Source organism: Kogia breviceps, chromosome X (genome assembly GCF_026419965.1).
Source record: "Kogia breviceps isolate mKogBre1 chromosome X, mKogBre1 haplotype 1, whole genome shotgun sequence".
Taxonomy (NCBI): Eukaryota; Metazoa; Chordata; class Mammalia; order Artiodactyla; family Physeteridae; genus Kogia; species Kogia breviceps.
In genome coordinates, this window is record NC_081330.1 from 865,699 (window position 1) to 881,489 (window position 15,791).

At 47.1% G+C, this 15,791-nt stretch overlaps 1 protein-coding gene across 1 annotated transcript in view; it reads left to right on the plus strand.

Annotated features, from left to right (window-relative positions):
• GAB3 (GRB2 associated binding protein 3) overlaps window positions 1-14,159 on the plus strand; it is a 62,889-nt gene extending 48,730 nt beyond the window's left edge. The window contains exons 9-10 of the mRNA XM_059051181.2: window positions 9,798-9,914; window positions 11,184-14,159. Of these exons, the coding sequence (XP_058907164.1) occupies window positions 9,798-9,914; window positions 11,184-11,522 (456 nt within the window). The 3' untranslated portion in view covers window positions 11,523-14,159. The remainder of the gene's footprint in view (window positions 1-9,797; window positions 9,915-11,183) is intronic.
• Window positions 14,160-15,791: the final 1,632 nt, after the last annotated feature.

Here is a 15,791-nt window from a genome sequence, read left to right on the forward strand (position 1 = left end):
GTAGCTTTGTAGCTCCCTGGATGACCAGAGTCTAAGCTGTGAAAACTCACACATTGGATGTTCCCTTCCACCACACCACCGGGTAGCCCTGCCCTGACCACCTCCAAACTTTTACCAAGGATGAATCACTTCGAGTCCCGTTGGGAGGGTGGCCCGGTGTCCCAGGTCATGGATGGGTCTAGCCTCTGGAGACTCCTGGTAGAGTGCACAGAGACCCGGCATCTCGATCCTTTGATGAACGATTTATGGTTCAATCTCTCCTGCCCTCTTGTCCCTTCCATTCCCTCTACCCTGGATTCTGTTGAGAATGGGTTACTGAAGAGAAAGAGGGTCTTTTAGCACCTCTGGCAATTATCAGGCCCTTTAGCCAGAACTTTAAAATGTAGGGAACTCTAGAGAGAATCTCTGTTTAAACTATGAAATTTTGAAAAAGAGATCTTAGAAGGACAGTGTTCAAGGCACTGAGACTATATACTTTTGAGAAGAGAACTCTGCCTTCCTACACATGACAGTAAAAGGCATTTAAAATTCTCAAAACACTCATCTCCAGTGAAGCAGCAATTAAGTGCTTCATTTTGCCTTTCTATTTGACAGATTGTTCTGTGAGTAGCCATATGCAGGTGGAAAGTGACTCATATCCAGGCTGCTGTGGTATTCCCAATATTTTTCACTCTTAGTAATGGCCCTTGGGAAACTTCTAGAAGAAAACACTCTTATAAAAGATACTGCCCAGCTGTGCTTTGTCTCCAGAGAACAGAGAAGGGAAGGGAATCTATAGCCTCATAGAAGCAAGTGCAGAGCCATTCCAGACACTAGCAGTTATTTCTGATCTTTGAGGTTGTGAGAAAGACCAGTGTTTCATTAACAGTATAATTCAGGATTGGTTTCTTGCCTGTATATAATCATCGATTAATGACTGTCTCTGTACATTACTAGGCAATATGACACAGTAGATTAAGAGCCCAGAAAACTGGCTGAAGGAAGGTAGCTCTGAGGGAACCACCACATAAATGAAATTTAAAGCCTATCCCATCTCATTCAATTCAGTGTTTTAAATTCAGTAATATGATATTTTCAAATGACTTTTACATTCTTTCACTTGTTCCACAAAACAACCCATTTGGTAGACAGGACTAATATAATTCAGTTTCGATTTTGCACATAATCATATGCATAATTTTTCTCTCTTTGAGGACAAGTTCTTATCTGAATGTAAAAATTTAGGCCAGGGGCTGCAATACAAGTTTTGTTTTATTAAAGTCACCTATCCTTCTTTAGCTGCTTTATTTTTTAATGAAATATAGTTGACGTTCAACATTTTGTTCATCTCAGGTGTGCTACATAATGATTGACATTTTCATACATGAATGAAATGGTCACCATGATAAAGTCTAGTGAGCATGTGTCCCTCTCTGACTTACTACAATGTTATTGACCCTGTTCCTTACACTGTAGAGGACATTCCCACGGGTTACTTATTATATAATCGAGGTGTGTATCTCCACACCCCCTTCACCTATTCCACCCCCTCCTCACCCCCTCCCTTATGGCAACCACCCATTTGTTCTCTGTATCTATGAGTCTGTTTTCTTTTTTTTTTTTGCTTTTTTGTTGTTGTTTTTTTTTTTGGCTGCGTTGGGTCTTCATTGCCGCGCACGGGCTTTCTCTAGTTGCAGCGAGCGGGGGCTGCTCTTCGTTGTGGTGCGTGGGCTTCTCGTTGCGGTGGCTTCTCTTGTTGCGGAGCACGGGCTCTAGGTGCACGGGCTTCAGTAGTTGTGGCTCGCGGGCTCAGTAGTTTTGGCTCGCGGGCTCTAGAGCGCAGGCTCAGTAGTTGTGGCGCACGGGCTTAGTTGCTCCGCGGCATGGGGGATCTTCCCGGACCAGGGCTCGAACCCGTGTCCCCTGCATTGGCAGGCGGATTCTTAACCACTGCGCCACCGGGGAAGCCCCTGTTTTTTGGTTTTTGTTTTTGTTTTGTTTAGATTCCACGTATGAGTAAGATCATGTAGCGTTTGTCTTTCTCTGACTTATTTCACTTTGGCATAACAGCCTCTAGATCCACCCATGTTGTCCTAATGGCAAGATTTCTTTCTTTTTTTTTTTTTTTTTTTTTTGCTAGGTAACATTCCAGTGTGTGTGTGTGTGTGTGTGTATACACACATGTACATACACACACATATATATACACATCCGTATACCACATCTTTATCCATTTATCTATTGATGGACACTGAGGGTGCTTCCATGTCTTGACTACTGTAAATAGTGCTGCAGTGAACAGCAGCACTTGGGAGCGCGTGTATCTTTTTGAATTACTGTTTTTTTATTTGGCGGGGAGATAAATACCCAGAAGTGAAATTACTGAATCATGTTTTTAATTTTTGAGGAACCTCCATACTGTTCTCCATAGCAGCTGCACCAGTTTACATTCTCACCAACAGTGTAGGAGGGTCCCCTTTTCTCCACATCCTCACCAAATTTTGTTACTTGTGTTCTTTTTTTTTTTTTTTTTTTTTTTGCGGTACGCGGGCCTCTCACCGCTGTGGCCTCTCCCGTTGCGGAGCACAGGCTCCGGACGCGCAGGCGCAGCGGCCATGGCTCACGGGCCCAGCCGCTCCGCGGCACGTGGGATCCTCCCGGACCGGGGCACGAACCCGCGTCCCCTGCATCGGCAGGCGGACTCCCAACCACTGCGCCACCAGGGAAGCCCACTTGTGTTCTTTTGATGATGGCCATTCTGACAGGTGTGAGGTGATGTCTCATCGTGGTATTGATTTGCATTTACCTGCTGATTAGTGATGTTGAGCATCTTTTCATCTATCTGTTGGACACCTGTATGTCTTCTTTGGAAAAATGTCTATTCAGGTCCTCTACCCATTTTTTAATCAGGTTGTTTGTTTTTTTGTTGAGTTGTATTTGTTATTTGTATATTTTGGATATGAACCTCTTGTCAGATGTATCATTTGAAAATATCTTCTCCCATTCAGTAGACTGCCCTTTTGTTTTATTGATAGTTCCCTTTGCTGTGCAAAAGCTTTTTAGTTTATTTATTTTTTGTTTTTCTTTCTCTTGCCTGAGGAGACATAACCAAAAAATATTGTTAAGACCCATGTCAAAGAATATACTGTGTATGTTTTCTTCTGGGAGTTTTATGGTTTCAGGTCTTGTATTTGTCTTTCTTCCATTTTGAATTTGTTTTTGTATATGCTGTAAGAAAGTAGTACTGTTTGATTCTTTTGCATGTAGCTGTGCAGTTTTCCCAACACCATTTATTGAAGAAGCTGTCTTTTCTCCATTGTATATTCTTGCTTCCTTTGTCGTAGATTAATCAACCATATAAGTATGGATTTATTTATGGGGTCTATTCTGTTCCATTAATCTATGTGTCTGTTTTTTTTGCCAGTACCACACTGCTTTGATTATAGTATAGTTTGAAATCAGGGAGTGTGATTCCTCCAGCTTTGTTCTTCTTTTTCTTTTTCTTTCTTTCTTTTTTCTTTTTTTTTTTTTTTTGCTGTGCGCGGGCTTTCTCTAGTTGCAGTGAGCGGGGGCTACTCTTCATTGCAGTGCGCGGGCTTCTCATTGCAGTGGTTTCTCTTGTTGCAGAGCACGGGCCCTAGGCGCAAGGGCTTCAGTAGTTGTGACATGCAGGCTCAGTAGTTGTGGCGCACGGGCTTAGTTGCTCTGCGGCACGTGGGATCTTCCCAGGCCAGGGCTCGAACCCGTGTCCCATGCATCGGCAGGTGGATTCTTAACCACTGCGCCACCAGGGAAGCCCCTGTTCTATTTTTTTTAATTTGATGAAGCACTTCAGTAGGCAAGGTACTGTGAAAACCACATGACCACCATATAAAAATAATCTTAAAATGGTAGAGAATATAGTTTTAAATGCATTTTTTAAATCCAAAACTCAACTGCCAAGAAAGGAAAGGGGATCTCACGGGCCAAAAATATTGAGAAATTGCAAATCCTGAGAATCAGTAGGAATTACAAAAAATAAAATCACGTAGGGAAGTAAGTCATTATTAGAAATATTAGATTTCACATATAAAATAACTATGTTTTATATATTTGAAAAATAAGATGAGGAGTTGAAAGTTGGACTGAGTCACAAGGTACTATTTAAAAATGACCAGGTGGATTAGAAAAGACCATTTAGAACTTCTAGACATAAAAATAGGGATGAAATTAGAAACTCAATTGGTGAGTTAAACAGACTAAACCCAAAGAGTAATTTAGTGAACTAGAATATAGTTTTGAAGTTACTGATAAGTCAGGACAAGGAGATAAAAACATAAACAAAGTTGAGAAGTGGAAGATAGTATGAGAAGGTCAAACATTTGTCCAGTCGGCGTTACAGAAGGAGATAATAGGGAAAAAGTAGAGAAGCAATATGTAAAGGAATAATGTCAGTTTCTCACAGTTCATGAAAGACACCCATCCTCAGTCCAAAGACTCACAGATAGTTCATTGTAGTCAGATGTTAGTGGTGGAATGTGGATGGTAGGTATATGGGTGTTCATAGCATATTTTCTTCAATTTGGCTGATTATTAGAAATTTTTCATAATAATAAATTGAAGAAATAAACCCCATGAAAGGAAAATGAATAAAGGTGAGACCAGAAATTGACAAAATAAACAACAAAATTAGAATCAACACCGACCTAATTTGCTCTTTTAAGAGATTAAAATTGAACGCAACCAATCAAGAGAAAGCAATGCATGCCAATAATATTAAGAATGCAAAGGAAGGAGGTAATAATTGCAAATACGTCAGAGATGAATGACATGAGGATACTAAGAACAACTTCATGTTGAGTGAATTTGAAAACTTTAGTGAAAACAGACAAATTCTCAGAAAAATATTATTAAAAACTGCCTCAAGTAAAAACAGAAAACACAAATTATTAGAGAAACTGAATATACGTAGGGAAATTTTTACTACAAAGGATCACGAAGCCCCCAAAACTTCACAGAAACTTTCTATCAAAAGGAAGCGATCGCTGCGATCTTACAGAAGCACCTCCAGGGAATGGCAAAAAGCGGAAATATTACCCAGCTTATTTTATAAAAGCTAAAATAACTTAATACCAAAACAAATAGCACTAACATAAGTAGAAAATTATATATCAATCTCACTCATTCACGCAGGTTAAACAATCCTAAGCAAGAATAAGTCCAACCAAATCTTGCACGTGAATGTTCATAGCATCCTTTTTTTTTTTTCTGCGGTACGCGGGCCTCTCACTGTCGTGGCCTCTCCCGTTGCGGAGCACAGGCTCCGGACGCGCAGGCTCAGCGGCCACGGCTCACGGGCCCAGCCGCCCCGCGGCATGTGGGATCTTCCCGGACCGGGGCACGAACCCGCGTCCCCTGCATCGGCAGGCGGACTCTCAACCACTGCGCCACCAGGGAAGCCCCATAGCATCCTTTTTCATAATGGCCAACAAGTGAAAGCAGCCGAAATGTTCCCCAAATCATGAATATGGGTAACTACAGTGTGGTATGGCCGCACAGCGGGGTGTTACGCAGCCATACAGTGAAATCAGGTCCATGAAACAACAAGGATGAACCCGGAAAACAATATGCTGAGTGAAAGAAGCCAACCCCAAAAGACCACTCTCTGGGATTTCTGGACCCAGTTGCAGGATGTGTGTGTTGGTTGGGGTGGGTTCCCACATAACGTCAAGCAATTCTCGGACACCGGCAGGGTGTCCAAGGATTCAACTCAATTCTGACACTTTCTGCCGGGAGATAGCGTCACATTCCACAGGTTAAGGGCTCAGTCCCAGGAGACTAGGAGAGTGCCCCGCCCCCCTCAGTTTCAGGAGCCAGTCAAAAGCCCAGGTTGATATCTGTGCTTCTGACTGAGCAGCTGTAGAAGGGAGCTTCCCACGACCTCCTCTGAGGGTTCAATTAATTTGCTAGGGCAGCTCACAGGACTCAGAGAAACACTTCACTTACTAGATCACCGACTGACCCTAGAAGGATATAACTGAGGAACACCCAGACGGAAGAGACGCACAGGGCGAGGCACGAGGAAGGGGCCCGGGGCTTCCACGCCCTCACCGGGGGCCCCTCCCCCAGCACCTCCGCGTGTCCCCCGACCCAGAAGCTCTCTGAACCCAGTCCTCGTGGGTTTTCATGGACGCTTCCTCACACAGGCACGACTGATGAAATCACTGGCCATTGGTGACTGAGTCAAGCTCCGGCACCTCCCCACTCCCCAGAGATCGGGTGGGAGCCGGGCAGTGGGACCGAAAGTTCCAAGCTTCTGATCACATGGTTGGTTCTCCTGGCAAGTAGGAGGCACGTTGTTAGGTGCCACCTAAAAGTCACCTCATTCCTATAATAAGAGACATCTGTGTCATTCTCAACACTTAGGAAATTCGAAGGGTTTTGGGAGCTGTGACCCAGGAATTGTGGACTGAAGACCAACTATATATGAGAAAGAAATATTTGGTCACCTGAATGACCAAATGTGTATTTCTTGTAAATCACAGTATCACAACCACATATTGTATGATTCCATTTGTATGACATGTCTAGTATAGTAAATCTATAGAGACAGAAATTAGATTAGTGGTGGTTGCCTAGAGCTTGGGGAGATACTGGGACTAGGGGATGACGGCTAAAGGGAGCAGGATTCCATTTTGGGGTGATGGAAATATTCTAAAATTGAGGTGATGATTGCACAAATAATATGTGAATAGCCTAAGCACCACCGAATGGTACACTTGAAGTGAGAGAATCGCATGGTATGGAATTATATCTCAGTAAAGCTGTTTACAAAAGAAATCCTAAAGATTTTAGTAAAATAAGTTCAGCACTTTATAAAACTGAAAATATGCATGAACGGGCTTCCCCGGTGGCGCAGTGGTTAAGAATCCGCCTGCCAATGCAGGGGACACGGGTTCGAGCCCTGGTCCGGGAAGATCCCACATGCCGCGGAGCAACTAAGCCCGTGCGCCACAACTACTGAAGCCCGCGCTCCTAGAGCCCGTGCTCCGCAACAAGAGAAGCCACCGCAATGAGAGGCCCACGCACCGCAACCAAGAGTAGCCCCCGCTCGCCTCAACTAGAGAAAAGCCACATGCAGCGACGGAGACCCAACGCAGCCAAAAATTAATTAATTAATTTAAAACATATGCAAGAACAAGTCGGAATTATTCCCGGTATGCAAAGTGGGTTTAACATTTGAGAATCTGTTCATGGGCATCTCGGTAAAGATGGCAGATTGACCACAGACTTCCGTTTTCCCTCCGTCCCAAACCATCCTCTAAAATCACAGTAAAGGATTTGTTAAAGGCATAAACCCCCACGACTGTGAAGAACTGAAGAAGACACCACAGTAACGTATTGGAAACTGGAAAGCAGGTGGATTTGTAGTGAATGATTTATCAGACCCAAGAGAGTTGAATCCTGAATACACTTCATTCACTACAAATCCACCTGCTTTCCAGTTTCCAATACGTTACTGTGGTGTCTTCTTTGAAGGCTGACCACTGTGACTTGCTCTCTCCTACTCCACACAAAAGATGAAGTGTAGTCTCTGGAGAGAGTAAAACAAGGGGTCTCTGCCCGGAGGGATGCTAGACACATCTGACTGAGGATACTAGGCTAAAAGCAACATTAAGTAAATATGTACAATAGATACGCGAGCCTTTCCCAAACCCTTTTCCAGCAGCTCTCTTCCAGAATGTTGACAACCAGACCTTTACAATCGGGTCTAGAGATTCGGAGACAGTTCTCAGACCTATTTGAGCAACCCAAGAGGCAAGACATGGTTCATAATATTAGGGGCTCCCCAAGAAAATCGTCCAGCAAGGTCACCACAGGTGACAAGCACCACCCATGTAGTCAGTCGGAGCTTCAGATCAGCGTTTTGGTCTTTCACTCCTAAATATGAGCAGACAGCCAATGATTTCATCAGACATCTCAGGGAAGCACTAGCATAAAGACAGAAACCAAACGAACAGATTGGAGGAAACGAAAACTATGCCAGAAGGAGAAACTTTTTTTTAATCTATTGTTACAAATATTGCCTGAGAGATGAGCTGTTACAACCGTAAATTAAAGGAATCTGTCAAGTCAGTCAAGCACATTAACATGTTCAAGGAGAAAAGTGACGTGATTGTCTCAGATGCAGCAAAAATATGCAGTAGAACTGACCAGCTATTCACACATGGGGATGTGATATGTGAACAGAGGCTGCATTACTGGGGAAAGGAGGGTCGGTCACCCAGGTGGGGTACAAAACAGAACAGAAGGGAATTAATTGTACCCCTGGGTCACCACCACATGTTAAAATCAGTTGAGGCTAGATTATTACTTAAATGCAAAGGACAAAGCTTTATAACTTAGAAGAAGATGTGGGAAAACAAATTACAACCTGAGCATAGGAAGAATTCTTTAAACAAAATACAAGAGCAAGCTACTCGGGAAAATATTGCTATATTAACACTGAAAGCGAGAACAATTCTTAATTTAAAAAACACCAAGAAGTACCCACTGTAGACTGTGATGAGCTATTAGCAACACACATAACCAACAAATTATTAGTCTCTTAGATATGTGAGGAATTACGGAGAAAAATCAAAAATACAAGCACTTCAGTCTAAAAATTAGCAAAACAAAAACAAACCTAAACAGATAATTCACAGAAGAGAAAAAAATAAATGAACTGTAAACAAGTGAAAGGATGGCCAACTAATTAAATTATCAAGGGTGTGGAAAATCAAATCGCGGTAAAATACTATTTTCCTCCTATCAGGCTGGTGATAGTCAAGTTGAAGGGGCCCACAGCCCAGGGACACAGCCTAGAAATTCTTCCACAGGTGCATGAATGCTCACCGTCGCATTGCTTGTAAGAGCCTCCAAACTGGAAACAACTCAAATGTCTGTTGTTGGTGGAACAGTTAAATAAATGATGCAGTGGAATCATGTATGCTAATGAAAATGAATGAAATAGGGCGTTGACATGGGTGAATGTGAAGTACGTAAATGGAGTGCAAAGTGAAGTCACCACAAATGCATACAATACGGTTCTATTGATAAGAGTTCAAAACAGGCAAAACAAAACAGTATGTCACTTAAGGACACACACATTCATAAAACCATCTTTTAAAAGAAAAGGGCTTCCCTGGTGGCGCAGTGGTTGAGAGCCCGCCTGCCGATGCAGGAGACACGGGTTCGTGCCCCGGTCCGGGAAGATCCCACGTGCCGCGGAGCGGCTGGGCCCGTGAGCCGTGGCCGCTGCGCCTGCGCGTCCGGAACCTGTGCTCCGCAGCGGGAGAGGCCAGAACAGTGAGAGGCCCGCGTACCGACAAAAAAAAAAAAAAAAAAAGAAAAGTGGTAAACACCAAGTTCAAGATAGTTCAAGATAGCCCTCACCCCCGTGGGGGGCAAGAAGGCAGCAGTAGAAGGGGGCCCTTGGCGTGTGCCGTGTGTGTCTGAAGGTGGATGGTGATGCCGTGGGTGTGTGTTGCACGCGTTATCGCCGTTTGTATTGTATAAAGTATCTTTAAGTGCACTTGGGATGTCTTTACTAAAGCTTTCGTAAGTGTGATTGACCTTTTCAGGATTTAAAGTCTCTAAGGTATCATGGGCCTGTCAGATCCGTAAAATGATCTCTTGTTGGGGGAGATTTTGGCCAACTGCTTCAATGGTGAATGAAGGCATAGCTTCATGTGAAAGCCAAATGGGCTGTATTGTATTTCAAAGCCGGCTCTCCCTCCGAGGTGCAGGCTGAGCTGCACAGGACTCATCGGGCCGCATCCTGTGGCGTTGGTTTCTAGGAGGAGCACAGAAAAGCCAGCTTGCTCAGCAGTGGAGCTCTGACGTGGACGAGGAAATTCAGCCTGGACTATTTAGCCCTGGACTTCAACTCGGCGTCACCAGCCCCTGTGCAGCAGGTAGGAAGTATTCTGTGTCTGAGAATTCCCAGGAGATTCCATTTCGGTTTGGAGTTCCTTTCGATGATTCCACCGTGGATGTTCTCTTTGCAAAGTCGTAAACATACAGACACGTACAGTGAAGAATCTTAAAATCAGCCCCAATTCTGCGTCCCAGAAGTCCTGGTGTATCTCCCTCGGGGCTAGGTTCTTTGCATGTCTCTGTGTCAATGTCTGTAGTACTGACGCTCTTCAAAATTTGGACCATAAGGATTGTTGCGAAATTGCTGTGGCGGAGATCGGGTGGGGTAAAGTGTAGTCCAGGCATAGGAAGGGCCTGCTGAGGGAAGAAGTGACAGCCCCGTTTGGCTCGGCTCTGGGGAGTCGCTGGCTTTGAGACGGCTCCACGAAGGGCCCCCAGCGCCAGGTTGGGCAGTTTTGACCCCTCTGGGTACTGTTCTTGTCTGCAGAGTGGGCAGCAGAAATAACACCTACATTGAAGCCTGTCGTGAGGGTTGAGTGAGTTAATACACATAAGGGACCTTAGCCATTGACTGCTGTCACTGTGTCACATGGCACAGGGGAAGCCACGGAACGAATGCCTGGTAAGCAGTGGATGGCCATAGTGTAGACTGCGCTACCAATGTATTGTTTGACGAGGAAAATCACTTGCTGAACAGAATATTCAGTATAACTTCATTTTGTGTGTGTGGAGAGAAAAGGAGTCTGGGAGGCTTCCCTTCCCTCTGGCTGAATGAGGTCCCACTTCTCCTTTACCTTTCATTTCATTCCAGAAACCTAAAATGACACTCCAGCAAAGCTGGTCAGCAGGGTAGACAGATAAGCACAGACGGTGCATTAGTCAGTTCTGGTCGGCTGTGCGGTGAAGACGAGCCCCGAATGTCTGCGGCTTTCGACCGCAGAGGCTCCTCAGTTGTTGCCTGTGGGACAGTCCAGCACGGGCCCCACGCGAGGCGTGCCCGTGTGCTGGCAGGGGAAAAAGGGAGAGTGCAGGATCGCGGGACGCCCGTCTTCGCTTTAGGAGGGGCACCCATCACCCCACTCCCATCACCCTGGTCAAGGCGAGTCAGCTGGCCAGAGCCGAGCTGACGCGGGGCAGAGGTGAGGAGACACCTGCACGCGTGCACACGCAGCGTGACGTTTCTGCGAGTGACGACCCGGGGGCGAGGGCCAGCCAATACTTGACGCTGTCACCCAGCCGAGACGGGCTGACACTGCGCTGCATTTTAAGATTCGATGTAATGAAACCTTTGTGTTCTCGCCCTTCAGAAACTTCTCTTTTCGGAGGAGCAAAGAGTGGACTACGTACAAGTGGACGAGCGCAAGACGCAAGCCCTCCGGAGCACAAAGCAGGAGTGGACGGACGAGAGGCAGGTCCAGAGCGTGACGGGGCTGCGCTGCGGCCGCGGCCCTGCGGGACGCCGGCCCTTGTCACCGGCCACACTTGCCCCCGCCGAGCCTCAGGCCAGCGGACTGGGATGTAGGAAACCCCATCCGGGCCCGGTAGGCACAATCAAAGCAAAAGTGGCGTTAGAAATCTTCTCCGGTGGAGCCTTTGACGTGCGGACTGGAGCCAACAGGATGACATCTTTTGACTCCGACGCCTGACGTTTCCATCTCTCTCCTGTGCTTCCACTGGAATCGTAAACGATCCTAGGAGAGACGCGCCTGGACGCCACCCCGCCCCCACCCCTGAAGACACAGTGCAAGACGCCAAGCCTAGTGATGGTGGCGGAAACACAATGCGAGTGACGGCAGCGTTGAGTCCCGAGGTCCGTGATGAGCGTGTCAGGTGACACTGGTGGCTCTAAGGACATCGTGCCTAAGCAGCCACCTGTGGCCGGGTGTCCCACTGCTGTTGGCCTTTTCCCGGCATGCTTTCCCACGCATCGTCTCGTCTTTTCCCCTCAAAGACCTCGGAAGCTAGGCTTGGCGGAGATCCTTGCTCCCACTTTGAGGAAAACAATGCCAAGGACCAGAGAGGGGACCGCTTGACCCAAGATGACTCGTGGAGTGAGACAGCAAGTCACGCTCCGTCCACCACCTAGTGCTGCTTCAGTCACTTAGGGCAACTTCGGAGACGCGTGGGAAACACGTGCAGACACGGGACGACTCCTCATCTCCTCTCCCTCTCATAGGACTTTGAGCAGGTGCTTTTCTCCTTGAAAGGTACGCCTGTCGAGCCAGGGTTTCTTTGTACGGTGTTCAGACAGGGCACTCTGACATAATCGGCAGCTACCATTAGAGACACCTCCCGACAATCAGTGTGAAATCCACTCTTGGTTCACATGGTCCCCTTGCCACGTGTTTCCCATGAGCTGGGAGAAGAACCTTTGCCCCCTCGGGGAAAGCGGTCCCTGGCCATCCTGTGCTGGGCTCAAGCTTCTGGGTGATAGTTAATGATCCAAAGCAAACAAACCAACAAACCAAAAAGCGGTGACTTCAAGTCTCAGGTTTCCTGGCTAATGTTTCCCTTCTGCTTTAGTGAGGGTGCACACGTTCCCACCGTGCAGTGAGGGCATCTTGTCGCCCCTCCCTTTATGGGGCACTGGGGTTCAGGGGAGCCAGACAGCAGGCTCGATTGGGCATGGAGTTTTCCTGAATGCCCCTTCCTGATCCTTCTGAGGACCTGCAGCCAGAAGACAAATCTGAACAAGTGGGTAGTCCGCAGGTCCTGGCCCACTGTTCTGGCACGGTGTCTCATATACGAGGATGGATCAAATAGGCGGGCAGGTCTGCGGCAGCCAGGGTTGGGCAGGGCAACTGTTGGCTTTGCCGCAGGGTTTCAGCGTTTCGAACTGCTCCGAAGGTAAGTGCCCAAATCTTGGTTTTTCAGACCACAAAAGAAGTAATTTTGATGTTCAAAGCAGCACGGTCTGGTGACATCATTTTCTTCCCAGAGCAAGATGGGGGGGCAATTGCCAAGGGCTTTACCTAAGTTAGGAGCACTTAGTGAGTCTGGATGGAGCCACGAGGGGGCTCCCTGAGCCCACGGCCTGCTCCACGGCCACAGCCTGTAAGGTGCTGCCTTCTTCCTTGTGTGACTTGCAAGGAGTCACAGAACGTCAGGCGAGTATCCAGGGCTGCAGACCGCCAGTTCCCATAGATGGTGGCTTCCTTATGTGCGGGCCACCGGTGTTTAGGTCATCGATTGCCTGACAAAGGCCAGTGCAGAAAAATTGTACATCCAAGTGTCAAGAACCTCCCCAGATTGAAGATAGACTGGAATAGTAAATGCAGCTGAAATTTCGGCAGCAGTGAAATGTCATCCAGTTGACCAAAAAAAACCAAAAATCTGTTTCTGCAAAACATTTCCAGGGACATACTTACTGCACGAAGCAATAGACACTACGGCAGTGTGACTTGTTTGGAAGTGATTAGGGACTTTAAAAAGATACGACTTCACCCTCATTTCCAGGGTGTATGGATTATGTCTTGCTTTGATAAAACTGCCAATGGATGGCTACACAAAGGCAAAATGACTCAGGGACACAAAGTACAGGTCGTTTTTGAGCTGACGGCGGCATATGCTCCCGAGAAAGGCACTGTAACTCACAACGATGCCGGCCAAATCTCGTTTTCCGGCAGAGACAATCCACGTGTAACAGAGGGCTATGATTCTGATGGGGTCTGAGGGGTTTTTGTGTTCTTTTAACAGAAATGATCCCAGATACCACTCCAAGTCAAGTACACATGGCATGTCTGTAACACTGTGCAGAGTACACCTTTCCTTTCTAGAAGATTTGGGAATCAACGTAACAGGACAGTGCAGCAATTAATCTCGCATTATTTCCTGTAGCTCCTTTTTGCTTCGTTTCCTTCCATCTCCTTTCATTAGGAAATACTTCCAGATCAGGTGTTTTTGTCATGCAGAAAGGGGGACTGAAGGCTCTCAAGCCTAAGTCCAGAGGCCCAGGAGCGTTGGGAGTTAAGCTTTCCTTGGGGAGACAGGAGCCCTGAGGCCCCGCACGCAGCCTGGCTACAAGGGCATGGAGGCGTGACCCTGGGGACCCGGTGTCCAGGCCACTTCACCACGCAGCGAGCAGCAGCTGAATCGTGGCCGTTGGGTCCAGGTCGAGACTGTTGGCTCCCCTTAGGCCTGGCTTCCCCCTCTCACGGCCTCCTCCTCGGTCCCCGTTCAAAGCACCTCTGTATCCACAACCGTGCAGATTTTTAACAATTCACTTATGTTTTTACTATTTCATGTGTGGCATTAATAAAAGTCTTACAAGGAGAGGAATCGTGACCTCAGTGCCCTCTTATTTAAGTGATGACACTGGAAAACTACGGGACACATTCTGAAACCTGAATAAGTGCAAATAGGCTTCATTGCCATTTTCAAATACAACAGACCTAACGTGACTCACGTGGAACGGCCTACATCCACGTTACTTCGCTGCAAACGGTGGGGCAGGTGGCTGTAAGAAGTACCACTTTCGCTCAGCCAAACCACATCTTGACATCTGGGTCAGCAACTAGCTTCGATAATTGGCAGTAAAATCACTGGCTCTGCCAGATACCACGTATAACACAACCTCTGCCACTACTGACATTAAAAAGCAACAGCGCCCAGCTTGCATCTCCACAGAAGGGGTCTCTTGGGCCACCACCTCCCTTTTCCCTATGGCTGAGACTCCCAGTTGCCCTGGCTGCCAGGTCAGCAGCATCTGTAGGCCACGATGTGAGGCAGAGACAACAGAATAGCAGGGGCTCAGGTCTGGGGAAAACGCCCAAAGCAGAGACCCTACGGCCAGCAGGAGTCCTGGTGCTGAGAGAAAGGAGGAGAAGCCACATGGAATTCCTCACCCTGGTCCAGTACGAGGCTGAGTACCAGGAACGCTTTTTCCTGACACACACTCCAGACCGAGCCCTTGACCTAGAGGAGAGTCGGTCGGCCCACAAGGCTAACCTCAGAAGCAGGGGCCAGGGAACCTGACCTGAAGGTCTCTGAGCCCCAGGCCCCTCGTGCTCTGGCCCCTTTACGTCACCAGGCAGCTCCCTAAGTTTCCAGCTTTCTACTTCTTCCTTCTCCTTGATCTTAAGTTGCATTTATTGTTATCATTTCCTTCTTTTAATTGTCATTTGTTTTTATAAATTTAGTTTTTATTTTCTGCAACTGAGAGAGAGTGGCAGGTGCGGGCTGGAGCCGGGGGCCCGATGGGAGACAGCAGAGCTGAGACGCAGCGTCCCCGCCACGGGCACTTCACCGACGGCAGACGGCGGCTGGAGAGCCTCGGGGGCAATCGAGGCTGCCAGGTCGCTGGAGCCCCGCGAGGATGATAACGAACCTGACCCCACTCTGCCCCCGCGTACAGACATCGGTTCCTGGGGGAGCTGCGTGGGGAAGGCAGGACAGTCCAGGGGACGGTCCCCTCTGCCTTATCGGAGCCATTTGGCTTCCATCCAGCACTGCTGTTTTGGTCTTTGTTTCGTGGCCAAAACCTCTATTTCCATGAGTTTTAGCCTTTGTTTACCTTCGCGTAAAAGAATGCATCCTGTTTTATATCTGTCTTGCAATTTTAAATCATTTCCATTATTTTGTTCTTCAACATGAGACTTTTAATTCACTTTCACACTCCATGGTGGTAGAAGTCAGAATAGTGGTTATCTCTTTGGGGAAGAGGCAGGAAATAAAAAGTCAATTTGTAAATTATACTGTGTTATAGAAGGTGATGAGTGGTATGGAAAAGAACAGCAGGAAGAGGAGTGGCTGTGCACCGGGCTGTCGGCGGCCACAGGAAGAAGTAGGGTGAGAAGACGACATCTGGGCAGACTCGAAGGAGGTGAGAGAGTCAGCCAGGTGCTGTATTTCAGAGCACATTCAAGGCAGGGACAACAGGCTGTGCAAAAGCCCTAAGTCAGTAGAAAACCTGGAAT